Source organism: Aquarana catesbeiana, linkage group LG12, assembly GCF_042186555.1.
Source record: "Aquarana catesbeiana isolate 2022-GZ linkage group LG12, ASM4218655v1, whole genome shotgun sequence".
NCBI lineage: Eukaryota > Metazoa > Chordata > Amphibia > Anura > Ranidae > Aquarana > Aquarana catesbeiana.
In genome coordinates, this window is record NC_133335.1 from 79,468,517 (window position 1) to 79,492,295 (window position 23,779).

The window sequence follows — 23,779 nt, forward strand, 5'->3', positions numbered from 1 at the left end:
AACCCCCTTCTCATCTCTTCCACCACTGTACCCTCCTGCTCATCTGCTCCACTGCTGTACCCTCTTCTCATCTATAATATGCGTGATATGCAGAGTGGTGAAAGGAAGCAGAGATGAGACACATCTACCTGTCCTGGCACACTGATCCTGCTGATCCACCTCTCGCATCCAGCCCACGTGCTTGTATGTGATGTATGTAATATATGTGATGAATGTAATGTATGTAATGTATGGGATGTATGGGATAGATGTGATGTATGGGATAGATGTGATGGATGGGAAGGACGGGATGGATGGGATGTATAGGATGTCACATACAAGCCTTCCTCATCTTCCTCCATTATTAATAATAATAATAAAATACACCCAAACCAGAAAAAATAATATTTTTTTGATTAAGAATAATAATAATTCTTATTATAAATTAATTTATGTTGTGTCGGAACATTTTTTTTATTATTATCATTATAATTATTATTACTATTAATTTTTTTTTAGGGTTAGAGGGTTAAGTTTACTGTATTTTTTATTATTTATTCATTATTATTTTTAGTTATTTGTGTATTTATTTTACATTTATTCATTTATTAGTATTATCATTATTATTAGTAGTTGTATTATTAACACATTAACCCTAACAATAAATAAATAATAATACAAGAAATAAAATATTAACCCCTAACCCTTAATCCTAACCCCAACCCTAATTCTAACTTTAACCAAACCTTAACCCTGACAACAAAAAAGAAATAATAATAAATGAATAATGATAATAAAAAATGGAAAAAATAGTAATATATGAATAAATGTAAAATAAATACAAAAATAACTAAAAATCATAAATAAAATAAATTAATAATGTAATAATAAATAAATAATAATGAACACCTAACCTTTAAATAATATTAAGTAAATTATTATTATTAACAACAATAATAATAATAACATTCACCCAAACAAGAACAATAATAATATTTTTTATTATTAATAATAATAATTATAAATTCATTTATTAATGTTGTGTTAGGGCATTATTATTATTATTTTATTATTACTATTATTTTTTATCTTTTTTTATGGTTAGGGGGTTAAGTTTGGGGCTTAATTATTTATTTATATATTACATAGTATTCATTTACTATATTTATTGATTATTTATTCATGATTAATTTTATTTGTGTATTTATTTTACATTTATTTATTCATTTATTATTATTATTATTATTATTATTATTATTAGTAGTAGTAGTATTATTATTTGCACCCTAACAATAAATAAAAATAATAGGACAAGATATAAAATATTAACCCCTAATCCTAACCCCAACCCTAATCCTAACTTTAACCAAACCTTAACTCTAACCCCTTACCCTAACAAAAAAAAAAGAAATAATAAATGAATAACAATAATAAAAAAAGAAAAAAAAGCTAAAAAAAAAAAAAAGCTGGAACACCTAGAAACCAATGATGTTACAGATGATAGTTTTCTTTATTGGCGAATAAAAAAAACGTCAAAGCTCAAAAACGCCTGAAACCGCTGTATGAAAACGTGCAAAAAACGCATACAAAAACACGTAAAAAACACTTATGCCGCGTACACACGGTCGGACTTTCTATCCTACTTGGTCCGGCACACTTTCCGACGGACTTTGTCCGCCAGGTGCGCCGGACTTTAAAACGGACGGACTTGCCCACACACACCCGGACTTTCCGGCGGGCTAAGTCCGCCCGTCTTTCCGACGGACTTTCGCTGGAGTTCCGGCGGACTTTCAGAATGAACGGACTTGCCCACACACGGACAAGTCCGTTCATTTTGAGCGTGACTCAGGTGCGACGGGACTAGAAAAGGATGTCAATCTTGCCGCTTTTATCGGCGAGATTGACACCTTGCGAGCCCCGTCGCGGGGCATACCAGGCCCTTAGGTCTGGTATGGATTATAAAGGGAACCCCCTACGCCGAAAAAACGGCGTGGGGTCCCCCCTAAAATCCATACCAGACCCCGATCCGAGCACGCAGCCTGGCCGGTCAGGAAAGGGGGTGGGGACGAGCGAGCGCCCCCCCCCCTCCTGAACCGTACCAGGCCGCATGCCCTCAACATGGGGGGTGGGTGCTTTGGGGGAGGGGGGCGCCCTGCGGGGCCCCCCCACCCCAAAGCACCTTGTCCCCATGTTGATGAGGACAAGGGCCTCTTCCCGACAACCCTGGCCGTTGGTTGTCGGGGTCTGCGGGCGGGGGCTTATCGGAATCTGGGAGCCCCCTTTAATAAGGGGGCCCCCAGATCCCGGCCCCCCACCCTATGTGAATGAGTATGGGGTACATGGTACCCCTACCCATTCACCTAGGGAAAAAGTGTAAGTAATAAAACACACTACACAGGTTTTTAAAATATTTTATTAAACAGCTCCGGGGGGGGGGGGGATCTTCCTCCGGCTTCGGGGGTCTTCTTCCGGCTTCGGGGGTCCCTCCGCTTCATCTTCTCCCGGCGTCCGGTTGGTTCTTCTCCGCTCTCTTCTCCCGGTGTTCCTGTTCTTCGGCCGGCTCCTCTGCTGTCTTCAAGTAGCTCTCTTGCCAGCAGAGGTCCGGACTTCTGGGCTTCTGGGCTTCTGGGCTTCTGGGCTTCTCTTCCCCAGATGTTGACACGACGCTCTCTCCTGCTGGACTGCTCTCCGAGGGCTGCGTTGTGACTTATATAGGTGGAGACCCCGCCCCCTTTTGATGTCACAGTCCCTGGGCATGCTGGGACTGTGACGTTTTAGGGGGCGTGGTCACTGGGTGAAGAGAGCGGAGAAGAACCAACCGGACGCCGGGAGAAGATGAAGCGGAGGGACCCCCGAAGCCGGAAGAAGACCCCCGAAGCCGGAGGAAGATCCCCCCCCCCCCCGGAGCTGTTTAATAAAATATTTTAAAAACCTGTGTAGTGTGTTTTATTACTTACACTTTTTCCCTAGGTGAATGGGTAGGGGTACCATGTACCCCATACTCATTCACATAGGGTGGGGGGCCGGGATCTGGGGGCCCCCTTATTAAAGGGGGCTCCCAGATTCCGATAAGCCCCCGCCCGCAGACCCCGACAACCAACGGCCAGGGTTGTCGGGAAGAGGCCCTTGTCCTCATCAACATGGGGACAAGGTGCTTTGGGGTGGGGGGGCCCCGCAGGGCGCCCCCCTCCCCCAAAGCACCCACCCCCCATGTTGAGGGCATGCGGCCTGGTACGGTTCAGGAGGGGGGGGGGCGCTCGCTCGTCCCCACCCCCTTTCCTGACCGGCCAGGCTGCGTGCTCGGATCGGGGTCTGGTATGGATTTTAGGGGGGACCCCACGCCGTTTTTTCGGCGTAGGGGGTTCCCTTTATAATCCATACCAGACCTAAGGGCCTGGCATGCACCGCGCTCACCGCAATAGGAAAATTTGTTTTTCCTATTGCAGAGAGCGCGAGATGCAATACCCTGCCCTCGCGTCGCATCTGGTCCGTCGGACCAGCCTACACACGAGCGGGCTTTCCGTCGGACCAGCACACACACGAGCGGACTTTCCGCCCGAAACTGAGTCCTACGGAAAGATTTAAAACTTGTTTCAAATCTAGGTCCGGCGGGCTTTTGGGAAGAAGTCCGCCGGAAAAGTCCGCCGCCGCCCACACACGGGCGGATTGTCCGGCACACTCTGGTCCACCGGACCAAGTATGCCGGAAAGTCCGACCGTGTGTACGCGGCATTAATTTTGCTACGCTCGAGTGTGAGTGTAGCCTAAAGGCCAACTACAACCAAAACATATTTTTTGTTTGGTTTGATTTGGAGAAAGAGGTAATGAGTTAATACCACTGTCAGGTTTTAATTTGAGCTTTGTGTCCCCAAATGGGAAGATTAACCCAAATTCTTTTTAACAACAGCAAGTACTATATAATATAATAATAATTTAATATCATTTCATTTATAATAATAAAATATACTGTATGTCTAGTGTACCCAGCATTAATTAATATTCGAATATCCAATTACCTGTATGGTAATGAAGATGATTTCAATGACAGAGAAGGCGATATCCATTGGTAACTTACATGTCATTAGAGATACATCATAGCCGATTTTGAATACAGCTAGGAGGAGACTGCAGATCCCAAACAGAACGAGAGAGGCTGCAGAAAAAGAAGAGTTGGTACACGATTTTTAGTTTGGTTGCATTGCTAGTACCAATAGGTGTTGGCAATACAGCATTCTATAATTGCAAGTGATGTAAATGAACTGGGTACTGCTTCGGTTTAAATATTGACTTGAGTTGAATTGCTTCATTGCTAATTTTTAAGTTTTATTTTTAATGTAATCCTTATGTTTTTAACTTGATATAATTTTAGGTGTATTTGAACTATTTGTTGATTTGTTCTTTTAAACTGTGCAGTAGATGTGTATAATTGTGAACGGTTTCTCCACACAGATGTGTATTTTGTTATTGCTTATTGGGGTTTAGCTACTCCTGTTATGCGTTGCCGCTGACTGACGTATATACTGACCAGTGGTATTTGATTGTTGTGCTGTGGGTGATCTGCCAGTGGGGTGAAGCAGCGCAGAGGTACATAATAATACAGCTGTGCTCATAAGTTTACATACCCTGGCAGAATTTATGATTTCTTGGCCATTTTTTAGAGAATATGAGTGATAAAACAAAAACGTTTCTTTCACTCATGGTTAGTGTTTGGCTGAAGCCATTCATTATCAATCAACGATGTTTACTCTTTTTAAATCATAATCACAACAGAAACTACCCAAATGACCCTGATCAAAAGTTTACATACCCTGGGGATTTTGGCCTGATAACATGCACACAAGTTGACACAAAGGGGTTTGAATGGCTATTAAAGGTAACCATCCTCACCTGTGATCTGTTTGCTTGTAATTAGTATGTGTGTATAAAAGGTTAATGAGTTTCTAGACTCCTGACAGACCCTTGCATCTTTCATCCAGTGCTGCACTGACGTTTCTGGATTCTGAGTCATGGGGAAAGCAAAAGAATTGTCAAAGGATCTGCGGAAAAGGTAGTTGATCTGTATAAAACAGGAAAGGGATATAAAAAGATATCCAAGGAATTGAGAATGCCAATCAGCGGTGTTCAAACTCTAATCAAGAAGTGGAAAATGAGGAGTTCTGTTGAAGCCACACCACGGTCAGGTAGACCAACTGAAATTTCAGCCACGACTGCCAGGAAAATTGTTCGGAATACAAAGAAAAACCCACAAATAACTTCAGGTGAAATACAGGACTCTCTGAAAAGGTGGTGTGGCTCTTTCAAGATGCACAATAAGGAAGCACTCGGCAAATGCCACAAAGTATCCCGCTTACAATATGGCAAACACAAAGAAGCACAGAGACAAGCCTTAAACCTTCTGGCACAAAGTCATTTGGAGTGATGAGACCAAAATTGAGCTTTTTGGCCACAACCATAGGTGCTACATTTGGAGAGGAGTCAACAAGGCCTATGGTGAAAGGTACACCATTCCTACTGTGAAACACAGAGGTGGATCGCTGATGTTTTGGGGATGTGTGAGCTACAAAGGCACAGGAAATTTGGTCAAAATTGATGGCAAGATGAATGCAGTATGTTATCAAAAAATACTGGAGGAACATTTGCATTCACCAGCCAGGAAGCTGCACATGCGACGTACTTGGACATTCTTACATGACAATGATCCTAAACACAAGGCCAAGTCGACCTGCCATTGGCTACAGCAGAATAAAGTGAAGGTTCTGGAGTGGCCATCTCAGTCTCCTGACCTCAATATCATTGAGCCACTCTGGGGAGATCTCAAACGTGCAGTTCATGCAAGACAGCCCAAGAATATACAGGAACTGGAGGCTTTTTGCCAAGAGGAATGGGCAGCTTTACCATCTGAGAAGATAAAGAGCTTCATTCACAAAAGCTTTCAAGCTGTCATTGATGTTAAAGGGGGCAATACATGGTATTAAGAACTGGGGTATGTAAACTTTTGATCAGGGTCATTTGGGTAGTTTCTGTTGTGATTATGATTTAAAAAGAGTAAACACAGTTGATTGATAATAAATGGCTTCAGCCAAACACTAACCATGAGAGAAAGAAAAGTTTTTGTTTTTATTCATACTCTCAGAAAAATGGCCAAGAAATCATAAACCTATGAGCACAACTGCATATAGATCTGATGCGAATTGTGAGTGGTAGCGTAGGGGTTAATAGTGTAGTAAAGGAGGAGGGGGAGACGTTGTTCCTTCTTGTCACGCCCCCTGAAGATGTCAGTATGACGTAACGTCATTCCGGGACGGGCTGGCAGGAAGTGACATCCTGCTGTGTGACTCTGGAACTAGAGGTACCTGTTTGTGGTGCAGGGCTCCCACTGCAGATAGCCAGCATAAGCGGTGGGGCCAAGGCCCCATTGAGATTGTGCATGTAACTCCTGTTGCAAGGTTGTGCACAATAAGATGTGAGTGAGCATGTCTATGATTTTCCAACAAGTTTTAATAAACTATAGATTTTACACCATGCAAGCTTTTCTTTTTTATGGTGGTATCTGGGCAGTTAAGAGAATAGCATCTGAAGGAGAGAGGGCTGTGCTGGCCCGGGACCCCCTTCCCTTAAAGTGGTTCTAAAGCCTAAATATTTTTTACCTTAATGCATTCTACTATAAGCTTGTTAATTTTTGGGGGTTTATTTTTTTTTAATATGATGATTTGGCAGGGTTCACAGTTTAAATACCCATTAAGACACAGAAGTTGAATCCAATGTAATTTGACTTTTGATAAGTGCAATACAAAGGACGATTTTTCCAGTCTTTAAAGGGTAAGAAGACAATAAAACTTTCATAAGCTCTGTTTCTGTGATGAAAGTGAAGCTAAACTGGGCAAGCATAAAGTAGCAGGTAGTGTCTAGCTGTACTAATTAGATACAAAATAGGGGAGGAGAATGGAAGAACATACCAAAGGCATAAAATAAACAGACTGTTCAAGCAGCACACTCCTAGTATCAGTAGAAAATATGATTTAATATACGGTAATGCAATACAGTGAAAAAGAAAAGCACATAATTATGTGGAACACAACTATCTCCTTCTGAAATGTTTGATTTCACTTTTATAAGCATATCATTAAATTATTCCAAGTTCATAACTCATTAACAATTTGTCCTCCAAGACCTGAAAGATAAAAAACAAAACAAAAAAACAAAACAACAGCGACAAACGATGACATAACCTGTTTGCTTGTAGAAATCTCAGATGAAGCTCTTGAAGAAAATTCAAGCAGGTCCACTAAAGATGTAGGTCTTCAAAATAAGAAAGCAACATCTCCAGTTTTTTTGGCTTCCTTTTAAACAACAGCCCATCTTCAAGTCAGAGAGGCCATAATACAGTATGTTAAACATCAGCTGACATATAATTGTAATTCAAAGAATAAACAGGACAGATACATGTTTGTTCATTTAAGTAGATGCTGGTAGTCTCAAGTTTTGCTTTGGGGCCTTGGACTTTTCTGTTTTTTTATCTTCACTGAGTATGGTTTTGAGAATAAATCCAGTCAGCCAGTCATTGCAATGAACTTCCTTATCTCTGAGTTGCATAGGATTTGTGAAGATTTGGCTATATCTCTTGCTGTTTGTGCCGACTTTTAAGGACATAAAAATTTTTCTTCTTCTACTGGTTCTAGAATATTTTGGTTATACTGTATGTTGAACATGTTTTTACTGACATCTGTGGATGTTGGTGCAGTTGAAGTATCCAGGTGGAAGCAAATGTTGACGATCTTCAGAGTGAGAAGAGGTGGAGTGAAACTAGCTAGTGGTCCTGCATTGATTATTGCAGATGAAGCTGTTAGAAAGTTAATTAATGTCCCATGAGCAAGCACAGAGCTTGAGTCTAACAGCATACAGTCTAGGATTCGGTTTGCAATTCCAATAATGCGCTCTCATAATCTTCCTATATGAGAAGAGGAGGGTTGAGCACCTATTACTATTCTCTGTTGTTCAAGAAACTATTGAGTTGTGATTCCTTATGAGCTACAATAAGGGTGGCTACACAGTTGGGCCTGAATTGCTTCACAGGAGCTCCAATGGCAAACAATTTGTCAAGGGCACTGATAAAACAGGAAGAGTCCGTAGGATCAATTATCTCAATATCAACATCAACAATTAGGAGAGTGAACAGTTTGGCCCAGTGTTTGTTATTCGCCATCACACCACTGTCTGTACTAACAGGTATGTAAGGAATAACCAGAAAGCTAAAGATGTCTACTACAACATACGAAAGGGCATAGAGCTGAAGAAATTGTCATACCAATGATCCACAACCCTGTTAACCTAGCCCCTTCCCAAAACTGCGGATCTTGGTGTTCTACTTTTTCACTGTAATGCCAAAACAGTAGGGCAAATACATGTTGGCAGCCAGAAACAATGACTGGATTCTGCTTTTTGCTGGATAAGCTGACACTGCAATGTTTCTGATTAAATCGCAGAAATGTAAGAATGGCAGAAAGGAAACTTGATTCTCCTTCTTGTACCTTGAACACACCATTGACCACTTCTTCTGTGTGCTGTATGGCAGCTAGAAAACAATTAGATTGTGAGTGTTGTCTAGATAGCCAAGACCTGATAAGCTGAGCAAGTTGTAGCCCAAGCAAAAAAAAAGTTCCTGGAATATTTGATTGTCCTTACCATATATCTTAGGAAAGTGTTGCAAAAACAGAGCATCTTTTATAGCTTTTGGACTGCCGTAACTCTGATCTAGTGGCGTGGAGACCTGCAGCTGTGTTGTCAACATGAACAGCTCTTAGTCTCTTGATGTGCTCTGAAGATTGGTACCTAGCCAATCTAATAACAAATACAATTTTTCACCAGGAGGGGCACACTAAAGGCAAAGTCTGACACATCTGCACAGAGTGGCCTAGGAAAGTATGGATTAGCAAAGACATTTAGAAGAGTTTGCAGGGAAGGTTTTCTGGAGGTCGATCAATACCCTAAAGTGGTGTTAGTGGTTTGACACAGATACTTACGATGAGAACTTGTTGGCCTAGTATACCATGAGGGTTTAGTGTGATGGGTAGAGAGAGCACTCAGTCTTCTACCAGACTGCCCTGAATCTGGGCTTTTTTTTTTCCCTCTTCCTGCAACTCTCTGTTTTCCTGTGACCTGTAGTGCTCTCCAGTCCTTGGGTTGATAGAAAAATTTATCCTGGAGACTACATCCCCCATAGTTCCAGGTGGTTTCCCATCAGTCTATTTCCTTTTCTAGGCTGCACTGTATCAAATTACAGTATCTTCTGTTGTCCTGGGCACTGGGAGGGGCTCTCCTCAAGCTCTCAGTGGCAACAACACGGCCTTATCAAAGTATCCTGTGTCCTCTCTTCTCCTCTCCCAACATGGCCGCTCCTCCACTCATTGGTGACCAGGAAGAACGAGACAAACTATGTTAGTGGAAACAGCATTAGTAACAACTCAGTCCATGCGGCCATGGGGAGGGAATGACATGGAACCTGGGCCTACATTTGTCTTTTTGGTTGAGAGCAATAAACTTACTACTAAATACTCTGTATTGATACTTGATATATTTTCCAGACAGCCTCATATAGCTTTCATTAGCTTTTTCTAGCTTTCCAAGTGCACTGCTTAGTTGCTCTTCATCATAATGTTTTTCAGCAGCAGCAGTTGCTTTGCATAGATCTATTCCACAGACCAGATAATCAATAATTTCTGTGCTTTTTGCTTCATAACTCTTTAACCACTCGTGGATGGCCTGTCCGCATTGTACTGCGGATGAGCAGTTGCTGAAGGCAAAGCGACGTACCCGTACTTCGCTGCCTACTTCCGGGTTTAGGGTGCGTGCATGCATGCCCCCTGCCGGAACCCGCTGTGATTATACACAACAGGAGCCTGTCAGCAAGTCCCGGCCAATGATTCATGGCTGGGACATGCTGATACGCTGTGTACGTTCACAGCTTAGAGCTCTGTGCTGATATTCAACAGAGAGCTCTGTACACAGGCAACAATCTCTGTATTTCTCATCCCTGCAAAGCAGGGATGAGAAACTTAGAGACCATTAGTAAAAATCAGAACACGTTACACACATTACACATAGTAGGCACATATTTAACCCCTTGATCGCCCTAGAAGTTAACCTCCTTCCAGCTGGTGTCATTAGTACAGTGACTCAGAACAAAAGAGGGGGAATCCCTGTAACCGCATGTCCATGTAGTCTCCAGAATCGGTGTAAGAGTGGCAACCTCAGCCTGGACTCCAGCCAGGCCAAGCCTCCAAGGCATTTCGCTCCAACCCTCAGGGCTTAGATATATATTTCGTTTGGGTACAGCGTTGCATGACTGCACAATTGCGAGTCAAAGTAGCGCAGTGCCGAATAGCAAAAAATGGCCTGGTCATGAAGGGGATAAAATCTTCCAGGGCTGAAGTGGTTAAGGGAGAAGTATGGACTTGAAAAAAAAAACATACAGACTCACCTCCATGCTGCAGCATTGGTCTAATGCTGCAGCTGTCCCCCACTGGCTGTAAGGCCCGAGAACTGAGTGATCACATGACCACTGATCATTCAGTTCTCAGTCAGCTCGGAGCAGAGAGCTGTGACTGTCAGTCACTGCTCTCCACTCTGCCCCTCTAGTGCTCATTGAAGCACCGGGCTGAGGAGGGAGCGGAAGCAGCTGGCTCCATCTGAGTCAGATGCTGATCAGGCATCTGGGTGGATCCCGAAAATATGGTTGGGATCCTTCCAGAGCCTGGAACAGCTGTAACCCAGAAGAGTAGAATGGCCAAAAAAGCCTTTGCCATTATTCTCTTTTAGGCTGTCTCTGAATTCTGCCAAATCAGCAATTAATCATACTGTTTGCACAGACTGGCATCTAAGGAGGTATGTCATTGCATGAAGCGGCATTTGAAACAGAAGAGTAAGAAAACAGATTTCTAAAACCTTTTGCACACTCTACTTTATCCGCTGTGAAGTTTTATCTGTGTCTCAGGAAGCACTGTCTGTTCTGACTCAACTACAAGACCATAAGCTTTATCTCCAGATTCATATAGGGCTTATACAACCTGGTGATCTATTTATCCCATGCATCGATTCAGACAGTTTAACTCAATGAATAAACTCACATGTTGAGGAGACAAACGATGAAACCTTTCGAATGTTCCATTAATTGGAGGATATTCTTACATACCTCCCAACTTTTGAACTTCAGAATGAGGGACACTGGAGGAGTAAAAAGACCTGTGGTGCGCTACATCGTGGCAAATTGTGGGCATGGTCAAGTGCCTAGCAGTGGGAGGGGCTTAAGGGATGTGGTTAAACAAAACCCATGCTCTTTTGTACCTATAAAATAGGCTTTGATTGCTTTGTCTGAGCCTAACTTAAAGAACTTCATTAAAATTGTCAGGGACTGCATAGCAGCAGTATGGACATGACACAGGAGATGGTCAGAGACTGCAGACATTATGCAGGAGAGGGGCAGAGACTGCAGACATAATGCAGGAGATGGTCAGAAACTGCAGACATGATAAAGGAGATGGTCAGAGACTGCAGACATGATACAGGAAATGGTCAGAGAATGCAGACATGATACAGGAAATGGTCAGAGACTGCAGACATGAAATAAGAGATGGCCAAAGACTACAGACATACTACAGGAGATGGTCAGAGACTGCAGACATAGTACAGGAGATGATCAGAGACTGCAGACATAATACAGGAGAAGGTCAGAGACTGCAGACATACTACAGGAGATGGTCAGAGACTGCAGACATGATACAATAGGTGGTTAGAGACTGCAGACATGATACAAGAGACATGATACAGGAGACGGTCAGAGACTGCAGACATGCTCCAAGATACTGTCAGAGACTGCAGACATGATACAAGAGACTGTCAGAGACTATGAACATTATACAAGAGACTGTCAGAGACTGCGGACATGCTTTTATCTGGGCCCTTGGGGCACTATTTTCATCCACCGATAAGAACAATGGGGCATAATTCCCCCCCACTGGCACCAATGAAGAGGCAGAATTCTTTCTAATGACACCAACAATGGGACCCAATGACACCAATGATGGGGCTTAATTCCTCCCACTGACACCAAAGATGGGGCTTTGCTTATTTATGCTGGCATCAGGATATTTTCAACTCTTAATGGCTGCAGTCCAGCCCCCGTTAAGTCAGAAAGACAGTAAATTGGCCCTTTGTTTAAAAAGTTTGGAGACTCCTGCCCTAGAGCACAACATTGGATTGGGATTGGGCTCAGGTAAGTACTGTATAAGGGAGTTTGTAGCTAGGGACTGTACTAACTGGAGACAAAACAGGAGGGTGGGGCAGAGGAACAAACCAAAGGCACAAAATAACCACTTCCCACCTAACATCAATAGATACCACTATTCAGTAACAGAATGCAATATATTGCAAGAACAATTAAGCACATAATTTATGGGACATAACAAGCCAAGTTATAGCGAAAGGATCATTTCCCTCTCTTTATAGAAAGTCATTGATATCCCTTTTTACCTGCCTCAAAAATCCTACTGGGGCTGACATTGTCCAACCCCAGGGGTTAGGCCTTCCAGGGCAGTGTGCAGCTTTCATCAAAATTATGTGGCTACCCTGGATCTAGGACCATTCCAGCAGGGTAGCTCCTTTTTAGCATAAAGATTTCCAAGGTGTGGAATATTTGTTTCTCCAATGAAATAAAATTTGAAAGCCATATTTTTTTTATAAAGTGTTATTTTATCACCATATCAAATGGCTCCTTTTCCCACTTTCCAAAACTGTCATTGACTAAAAGTCACAATTGTTATTCGCCTGAAGCTACTTCTAGAGAGTGATCATTTTGTGATTTGACTTTAACTACTTCAGTACAGGGCACTTATACACCCTTACTGCCCAGGCCAATTTTCAGCTTTTAGCGCTCTCACTTTTTGAATGACAATTGCGCGGTTAGCTATCTTTTTGTGGTATTTAATCAACCCTGGGTTTCTTTATTTTTTGCTAAACAAACAAAAAAAAAGACAGAAAATTTTATGGAAAAAAAAAACACGTTTCTTAGTTTCTGTTATAAAATTTTGCAAAAAGGTAATTTTTCTTCTTCACTGATGTGCACTGATGAGGCTACACTGATGGGCTGCACCGATGGGCACTGATAAAGCTGCACTGATGGGCACTGAGCCTCATCACTGATGGGCACTGTTGAGGCCGCACTAATTAGGCGGCACTGATGGCCACTGATGAGGCGGCACTGATAAGCAGCAATGATGGGCACTGATAAAGAGGTACTGATGAGGTTGCACTGATAGGCGGCAGTGATGGGCACTGATATGCTGCACTGATGAGGCTGCAGTGATGGGCACTGATATGCTGCACTGATGGGCACTGATATGCTGCAATGATGAGCACTCATAAAGAGGCACTGATGAGGTTGCACTGATAAGGCGGCACTGATAGGCGGCAGTGATGGGCACTGATATGCTGCACTGATCCATCAGGACACTGATGATCAGTGCCCTGACTATCAGTGTAAATGTCCCCTGTCATAGGAAAGCTGGTTATCGGCTTTCCTCTCCTCAGACACTGACAGTGCTGAGGAAAGGAAATGCCGATAACGGGTATTTGCTTACATGTGATCAGCTGTGATTGGACACATCTAATCACATGGTAAAGAGCTAATGTCATAACGTCCCTTAGACACGGAAAAAAAAACATGCAAGCAGCAACACACCAAAATGCCTCATGAGCCACATTTGTTGAACGTATGAGAGCTCATTGAAATCAAGGTGCGAATGGGATAGGACAATGAAATTTGTGTGTTTACCCAAGAACAATGCCAACTGAATGTCTCCATCCACGTCCACCTAAACAATCAATTCAATTTGTATCAAATGAGACAGGCCCTTACACTACATAGCTGTTGATAGATCTAAAGGAGATTGTACAGGGTTTGGCCACCCTAAATTAAGAAAAAGGAACGTAGGAGGAAATATAAAAAGGGGTGGTATAGTATAGGGAGGTGTGGTCCAGAGAGGTAAACACACCCTATTCCGTGATGCAGTAAGGCAGTGCATGATGGGATATGCAGTTTCCAGGATTGTCACATGATGATACAAGAAGTGATGGGCTCAGAAAGCATTTTTATAGGTGCAGATTCAAAGCTGCCATGGACTAGGTAAGTGAGAAATAAGCACATATTGGGATGGCTTGGGCAGAAAAGACCTTAGAAAAGGTTTCTATTTACTATGAAAAGTGAAATCCTGTTTGAACTTAGCCCTAAAGCCAGCGTTTGTTTAGATTAAATTGATTCTAAATAACAAAGGTGATATACAGTGCCTTGAAAAAGTATTCATACCCCTTCAAATTTTCCACATTTTGTCATGTTACAACCAAAAACGTAAATGGACTTTATGTGATAGATCAACACAAAGTGGCACATAATTGTGACGTGGAAGGAAAATGATAAATGGTTTTCCAATTTTTTTACAAATAAATACCGGTATCTAAAAAGTATGACGCGCATTTGTATTCAGCTCCCTTTACTCTGATACCCCTAACTAAAATCTAGTGGAACCAATTGCCTTCAGAAGTCACCTAATTAGTAAATAGAGTCCACCTGTGTGTAATTTAATCTCATTATAAATACAGCTGTGGAGAAGTTTAAAGCAGGGTTAGGTTATAAAAAAATATCCAAAGCTTTGAACATCTCACGGAGCACTCTTCAATCCACCATCCGAAAATGGAAAGAGTATGGCACAACTGCAAACCTACCAAGACATGGCCGTCCACCTAAACTGACAGGCCGGGCAAGGAGAGCATTAATCAGAGAAGCAGCCAAGAGGCCCATGGTAACTCTGGTGGAGCTACAGAGATCCACAGCTCAGGTGGGAGAATCTGTCCACAGGACAATTATTAGTCGCGCACTCCACAAATCTGGCCTTTATGAAAAAGAGGCAAGAAGAAAGCCATTGTTTGAAAGAAAGCCATAAAAAGTCCCATTTGCAGTTTGCGAGAAGCCATGTGGGGGACACAGCAAACATGTGGAAGAAGATGCTCTGGTCAGATGAGACCAAAATTGAACTTTTTGGCCTAAAAGCAAAATGCTATGTGTGGCGGAAAACTAACACTAAAACTAACACTGGTGGCAGCATCATGTTATGAGGATGCTTTTCTTCAGCAGGGACAGGGAAGCTGGTCAGAGTTGATGGGAAGATGGATGGAGCCAAATACAGGGCAATCTTAGAAGAAAACCTGTTAGAGTCTGCAAAAGACTTGAAACTGGGGCGGGGGTTCACCTTCCAGCAGGATAACGACCCTAAACATACAGCCAGAGCTACAATGGAATGGTTTAGATCAAAGCATATTCCTGTGTTAGAATGGCCCAGTCAAAGTCCAGACCTAAATCCAATTGAGAATCTGTGGCAAGACTTTAACATTGCTGTTCACATACGCTCTCCATCCAATCTGACAGGGCTTGAGCTATTTTGCAAAGAAGAATGGACAAAAATATCACTCTCTAGATGTGCAAAGCTGGTAGAGACATCCTCAAAAAGACTTCCAGCTGTAATTGCAGTGAAAGGTGGTTCTACAAAGTATTGACTCAGAAGGGCTGAATACAAATGCACGCCACACTTTTTACATATTTATTTGTAAAAAATATTTATCATTTTCCTTCCACTATACAATTATGTGCCACTTTGTGTTGGTCTATCACATAAAATCCCAATAAAATATATTTACACTTTTGGTTGTAACATGACATGAAAATTTCAGGGGGTATGAATACTTTTTCAAGGCACTGTACAGTGTACTGACCTCTTAGATATAGTGCTCCAGCATGGTGATCCAGAAGTATGGCAGAAAATTGTTTCTTGCGTGTTCTTAGCAGATAGAAGAGTATCCATATTGAGCTGCATAACATCAACACTGACAAGTAGATATTTGAGTTCTGGGCAGGCATGGAACTGAGAACCACACTGCTCAAAAAGGCAGCACCCAGGAACACCACATTCATTGCCATAAGTCCAGAGAAAAGTCGGCCAGATCCTCTTGCCCTCTTATGGTGAATCATGGTAGAAGTGCAGTGCCGGTGAAGCCAAGAATGCTCATATCTTAAGTCCACATGATCGTGGGCAACATTCTGATCGAGATCTGTAGCTACCATATCTAGGAGGAATTACAAATAAAATACAATTTTAAAGCAACAGTGCTTAAATTTAATTACATAAACAGTATATTACATATAAATGGTAGTTAATTCTTATTTTTTGGGATGAGTGAAATACACTATATTACCAAAAGTATTGGGGCGCCTGCCTTTACATGTACATGAATTTTAATGGCATCCCAGTCTAATGCCCCGTACACACGATCGGACTTTCTGACAACAAAACTGTGGATTTTGGCTCAAGGATGTTGGCTCAAACTTGTCTTGCGTACACACGGTCACACAAATGTTGGCCCAAAACTCCGAACGTGAGAACGCGGTGATGTACAAGACGTACGCCGAGCCGAGAAAAAGGAAGTTCAATAGCCAGTGCGGCTCCTTTTGCTTGATTCCGAGCATGTGTGAACTTTTGTGCGACGGACTTGTGTACACACGATCAGAATTTCCGACAACAAAGTGAAGTTGGCGGAAAATTTGAGAACCTGCTCTCAAACATTTGTGTGCGGAAATTCAAACAGCAAATGTTCGATGGAGCATAGACATGGTCGGACTTTCCGACAACAAGCTCACATCGAACATTTCCCATCACAAAGTCAGACCGTGTGTACGCAGCATTAGGCCGTAGGGTTCAATATTGAGTTGGCCCATCCTTTGCAGCTATAACAACATCAAGTCTTCTGGAAAGGCTGTCCACAAGGTTTAGGAGTGCGTCTATGGGAATGTTTGACCATTCTTCCAGAAACGCATTTGTGAGGTCAAGCACTGATGTGGACAAGAAGGCCTGGCTCGCAGTCAAGTTCCTTCCCCCAAACTCACTCATCCATGTCTTTATGGACCTTGCTTTGTGCACTGGTTCAAATCATTTGGTGGAGGGGGAATATGGTGTGGGGTTGGTTTTCAGGGGTTGGGCTTGCTCCTTAGTTCCAGTGAAGGGAACTCTTAAGGCGTCAGCATACCAAGACATTTTGGACAATTTCATGCTCCGTACTTTGTGGGAACAGTTTGGGATGGCCCCTTCCTGTTCCAACATGACTGTGCACCAGTGCACAAAGCAAGGTCCATAAAGACATGGATGAGCAAGTTTCGGGTGGAGGGACATGACTGGCCTGCACAGTCCTGACCTCAACCTGATAGAACACCTTTGGGATGAATTAGAGTGGAGACTGTGACCAGGCCTTCTTGTCCACATCAGTGCCTGACCTCACAAATGCGCTTTTAGAAGGATGATCAAACATTCCCATAGACACACTCCTAAACCTTGTGGACAGCCTTCCCAGAAGATTTGAAGCTGTTATAGCTGCAAAGGGTGGGCCAACTCAATATTGAACCCTACGGACTAAGACAGGGATGCAATTAAAGATCATGTGCGTGTAAAGGCAGGCGTCCCAATACTTTTGGTAATATAGTGTAAGAATTTACAGAGAATTCAGCAAGTTTGCTACAAGCCAGGTGTGCTGGAAAGGCCATTTTTTTTGCTGACAAATCTAATACCAAAAGATCACCTACTAGACTTTCCACAGCTAGACCTCCACTGTCATATTTATAATGTTTGCTGTAGGTTAAATCTTCTGCTGTGCCTTTCTAATAATTGCTGCAGGGTAAATGGGCCCTGCTTGGCATATCAAAGCTTTAGGAATATTTTAGTGCCATACCATATACGCCAAAGAAGCCAAACAATGTTTATGCAACTGGACGTTTGCTGCAGTGTAAAAATCCTGTGTTGCAACTACAAATTTGCAGCCTACTTTGCTGCTTTAGCACTCAGATATTTGTGGATATTGCCTCTTAGATACTAAAGATGCAAAACAAAAACCTGCCTTGCTTCTCCATCTTACATTTTGACCTTACCAAACTGCTTACATTTTGTCCAGCAACTGAATGTTAATTTGCCTATTGTCTCTCAAAAAACACATTCTAATTTCTATTTCAAGATAAAACCTGCCTTGTCTCTTCCTTCTATATGGTACCCCAGGCAAGCGGCGTATGTACTGTCCAGCCACTGAACAATATTTGTGGCTGTTTTCTCTCAAATAATACACTCTAATTTATGATGCACAATAAGATCTGCGTCATGTCTTCCTCTTATAGTGCAGCCTAACCAAACCTGCTCATACTGTTCAGCCACTGAAGAATATGTGTGGCTATTGTATGCTAAATTCCAACTTTATTTTCACTAGAGATGAATGGAATGATCAATCCCAGCATAGATCATACCACTGCACCACGTTGCTCTGTTGTCTGCAGATTCCCTAATAATCTGGGTTTAGTTCTTGCTTTTTCGTCATGTGACAATGCATATCCTGTTTAGACACAGCCATGTCCTGCAGTGACCAGTTTCAGTACACTTCCCTTTGTAGCCTTTCTGACTCTTTAAGGCTTCATTCACACCTAGGCATTTGGAATCACGGGGGAGCAATTGCTGCAATCACGGCAAAATCACAACACGCTACACTGTCGCCCAAAAGAAGCCCCTGCTCCTTTTTGAATTACAAGCTTCAGAGTGATTTATCGCCCCTCAATCGCTGCAAAATTGCACTGCGATTGGGGTGCCATTAACAAGTAATGGCATCACAATTGCATCCCGCGTTTTGCCACGCTTCTGGAATCCCGGGCCGAATCGTGGCAGTTCTGCCGCGATTCCAAACGCCTAGGTGTGAATGAAGCTTCAATGATTGAACTTCCTTCACCTTCACCTTGCTGCCTAAAAACTCTCCTCTAAAGCACATTTTGTTCACATTTCTGCATCATTTAGTGTAGCAAAACCATGCATTCCTGTTTGCGTTTTTTCCTTGCTTTTCATGTGTAAATGTGCATCGCACATAGGGCAGCCTATTCACTTGAATGGGCTGCCCTACGCACAACAAATGCCCCAAAGTAGCACTAGAACGTTTCAGTCATGGAATGTCACATTTTTTTTAGTGCGAGTGGTGCCTTTGGCCAATCATGCCTCAGGGGGACTAAGTCCACGCCCCACACTATATAAGGCTGCCTACACGGCGGCCGTGTGCAGTGTTGTTGGTGTGGACAGAGAGATAGCTTGATTTAGATTAAGCAGGCAGGTAATTCAGTTAGTGGCAGTGTATTTGAGATTGATTGATAGAGAGAGAGATATATATATTAATACACTGCCTGCACTGACTGAATATATAGTCTATGCAGAATGAATATATACTAAACTGATATATATATATATATCAGTTTAATATATATTCATTCTGCATAGACTATATATTCAGTCAGTGCAAGCAGTGTATTAATATATATATATATATATATATATATATATATACATACACACACACACACAGTCTCGTATATATATATATACTCTGCATCCAGTGTAACCTATATCTACAGTGCATTCTGTGGTGTACTGTTTCTAATACAATTCAGGCGGTGTAATAGTAATAGATAGATAGATAGATAGATAGATAGATAGATAGATAGATAGAGAGACATTGGGGATTGTTCAGCTCAAGTGGATAGAAGCGTTTAGGTGCAGTGAGTCCACATCAGAGAGGCATTTATAGTTAAGGGCCTGGTAGCCCCCGTTTATTAAAGGGAAAAACAAAACAAAAGTCTATATATATATACACGAGACTGTGTGTGTGTGTGTATGTATATATATATATATATATATATATATATATATATATATATATATATATATATACATACACACACACACACAGTCTCGTGTATATATATATATATATATATATATATATATATACTCTGCATCCAGTGTAACCTATATCTACAGTGCATTCTGTGGTGTACTGTTTCTAATACAATTCAGGCGGTGTAATAGTAATAGATAGATAGATAGATAGATAGATAGATAGATAGATAGATATAGAGACATTGGGGATTGTTCAGCTCAAGTGGATAGAAGCGTTTTGGTGCAGTGAGTCCACATCAGAGAGGCATTCATAGTTAAGGGCCTGGTAGCCCCCGTTTATTAAAGGGAAAAACAAAACAAAAGTCCATCCAGGAATCCCACGCAGGGGTCCAAGTTTCAATTAAATCCACAAAATCCAAATGAAGATGCTAGCCCACCTGGCTACCCTTCAGCAGTAATGCTGCTATAGGTACAGGCCCCTCAAACGAGCTGCTTGGATACACACAGTCTTAAGCTCCTTGGCTGCACACAGCTTCAAGCCCTTCAATGCACACAGCTTTGGAGCTCCTTGGATGCACACAGCTTCAAGGCCTTCAATGCACACAGCATCTATTCTCACACAGAGACACTTACTAGCAGCCACTGCTCCAACTCCGCCTTCCTCCACTGTTTCTGCTCTCACCAGCCCCTCGTTATATGGGCTGTGTGCACCTGGGCACACACCCTGCTGGCTGTCCACAAGACCCAGACACAGGGTTGGAGATCCCATCCCACCCAAGACTCTGAAGGATCTCCAAACTACAGAGCCCCATAAGGAACTAGCAAAACCTGGAGAAAACTGCCAGAGCAGTTTTCTCTGTTTCAAATTTACGCTCTCTAGCTCTGCACTCAGCCGATATGCAGACTCTATGTCCACTTTAAGCCCATTTTCATAGGGACAGAGCCTTGCTCTGCCACAATATATATATACTCTGCATCCAGTGTAGCCTATATCTACAGTGCATTCCGTGGTGTATTGTTTCTAATACACTTCAGGTGGTGTACACAGTATCTAATACAGTGTGTACAGTTTCTACTACACTTCTGGTGGTGTACACAATACACAATACAGAGCAGCTGTAATACAGTTGCTAATGCAGTGCCTGGTGGTGTACACAATATCTAATACAGTGTGTACAGTTTCTACTACACTTCTGGTGGTATACACAGTACACAATACATTGCAGCCCTAGTACAGTTGCTAATACAGCGCAGGCGGTGTACACAGTATCTAATACAGTGTGTACAGTTTCTACTAAACTTTTGGTGGTGTACACAATACAGTGCAGCCGTAGTACAGTTGCTAATACAGTTCAGGCAGTGTACACAGTATCTAATACAGTGTGTGTACAGTTTCTACTACACTTCTGGTGGTGTACACAGTACACAATACAGTGCAGCCGTAGTACAGTTTCTAATACAGTGCAGGCGTTGTACACAGTATCTAATACAGTGTGTACAGTTTCTACTACACTTCTGGTGGTGTACACAGTATCTAATACAGTGTAGTGTGGTGTTGCAAAACAAAATATACATCATGTGCGGAAGGCCACCAAGGAGAGGCAGACACTCACAGGCCACTAAAAGAGGGCCTGCAGCCTCTGTGTCTACAGTCAACAGTGCTAGTCATGGACATGGTACATCCTCTGCAGGTGGCTGTGGGGCACGCTTGTCCTTTTTTTCTGCCGCTGACCGTGCTATTGAGCCAGAACATGCTGAAGAGTTGGTTGAGTGGCTAACAAAGCCATCCTCATCCTCCTCATCCTCTGTCACCCAGGCTCAGAGTAGTTTGCCTTCCAACGCAGCTGCCAAAGCGGCCTATTCCACCGGCTCCTTGTCCACAGTCACTCCTTCCGTAGCCCCACCATCATGCACGGAGGAGTCCCCAGAATTATGCAACCATCATTAGGGTACATGCTGGTGGAGGATGCACAGCGATTTGAAGGCTCCGTTGGTTCCCAGGTTGAGGAAGGGAGTAACGTGAGCCTAGAGAGAGGGGGTGCCCAAGAAGGACAAGAAACTGGCAGTCATGTTCCCCCAGCTGCAGCATACTGCCAAGTTTGCTCCAGTGACGAGGAGGGAGGGGATGATGAGGTCACTGACCGTGCTTGGGTGCCTGAGAGAAGAGAGGAGTAGGAGGAGGCACAAATCCAACGAGGCAGGATGTCCTCTAGGGGGCAGCTTAAGGGCAGCCACCCTATTGCATCACACCGCAGAGCTCCACAGGTGCAGGGCGCTGCTGACTCCCCGCTGACTTTTAAAAGTTCCTTGGTGTGGGCCTTTTTCGACATGTGTGCAGCAGATCGCACTGTTGCTGTTTACAACCTATGTCTGAAGCGGATCAAGCGTGGCCAGAACAGCAGCCGCTTGGGCACCACATGCTTGACCAGACATATGACGACCTGCCATATAGTTCATTGGCAACAGCACTTGAAAGATCCACATCAAAGAAAAAGGAGGACTTCTCCTTGCTCCTCATCTGGGATCTCCAACCCTACTATACCTCCATTCCTCTCAAAAACCTGCACTGAGAGGAATGAAGGTATAGCAATAGGTGTCCCAAGTACTTGCAGCCAATCTGCTAGCAATACACCACCATATGATTTTAGCAGGCAAATTTCCCTACCCCAGTTGCTGAACCGTAAAAGGAAATTCGGTCCCAGCCATCCACATGCTCAGCGTCTCAGGTCTCACGTCTCAGCTTGGCCAAATTGCTAGCACTCCAACTGCTGCCTTTTCAGCTGGTAGACTCTGCCCCCTTTCGTAAATTTGTTGAATGTGCTGTACCTCAGTGGCAGGTTCCAAAACGCCATTTCTTTTCACAGAAGGCCATTCCGGCTCTCTACCAGCATGTGGAAGGCAATGTTTTGGCCTCGTTGGACAGGGCGGTCAGCAGTAAGGTGCAAATTACTGCTGACTCATGATCCAGCAGGCATGGGCAGGGACGTTACCTTTCCTTCACGGTTCATTGGGTAGCTCTGCTGGCAGCTGGGAAGGATGCAGGACAGGGTTCAGTGTTGTTCCGCCACCACGCCTCCAAAATGCTAGTTGTGATTCTGCCACAGCTCTCTCCTCCACCCCTCCTTTTCTTCTTCCTCTATGGCCTCTTCTGCAGATTTGTCCTCTGAACCAGGGGTGCGCCGTAAACCCTGTTCAAGGGGCTACGCAAGTAATCAGACTAAAAGATGCCATGTGGTGCTTGAGTTGGTCTGCCTAGGGGAAAGGAGCCACACTGGGGCAGAGATTCTGTCAGCTCTGCAGGGGCAGGCTCAGAGGTGGTTGACGCCACACCAGCTTCAGCCAGGAATGGTTGTATGCAACAATGGCACCAACCTTCTCTCCGCCCTCCGACAGGGACACTTGACCCATGTTCCATATTTGCCACACGTCCTGAATTTGGTGGTGCAGCGGTTCTTGAGTAGGTACCCAGGCTTACAGGATCTCCTGAGGCAGGCCAGAAAAGTCTGTGGTAATTTCCGCCGGTCATACAATGCCAAAGGAAATGCAACCTGCCCACCAACTGCCTCATTTGTGACATGCCCACCAGGTGGAACTCAATGTTCGCAATGCTGCAGCGGCTGCACACACAGCAGAGGGCCATCAATGAATACCAGTATGGCATCAGGACAGGGTCAGGGGAGCTTGGCTTCTTTTTGTCACGCCAGTGGCTACGGATCGAGGATGCATGCACTGTCCTGTCACCATTTGAGGAGGCCACAAGGATGGTGAGCAGCGACAATGCATAAATCAGTGACACTGTCCCTCTAGTCTTCCTGTTGGAGCACACGATTCATGGAATCATGGACAGGGCACTTGAGGCAGAACAGCAGGAAGAAGAGGAGGACTTCCTTGCCTCTCAAGGCCACCTTTATCCAGATAGCATTCCTGCGGGCCCGCCAAACACACAGGAAGAAGAGGAGGAGGAGGATTGAGTCAGCATGATTGTAGAGGATAACACTCAGCTGCAGTCTT

General features: G+C 43.4%; 1 protein-coding gene across 1 annotated transcript in view; it reads right to left on the minus strand.

Moving 5' to 3' along the window:
- The window catches only part of LOC141114440 (proton channel OTOP3-like), a 121,044-nt gene that overhangs the window by 19,885 nt on the left and 77,380 nt on the right, over positions 1–23,779 (minus strand). Inside the window, 2 exon segments of the mRNA XM_073608113.1 lie at positions 3,995–4,131; positions 15,795–16,145. Of these exon segments, the coding sequence (XP_073464214.1) occupies positions 3,995–4,131; positions 15,795–16,143 (486 nt within the window). The 5' untranslated portion in view covers positions 16,144–16,145.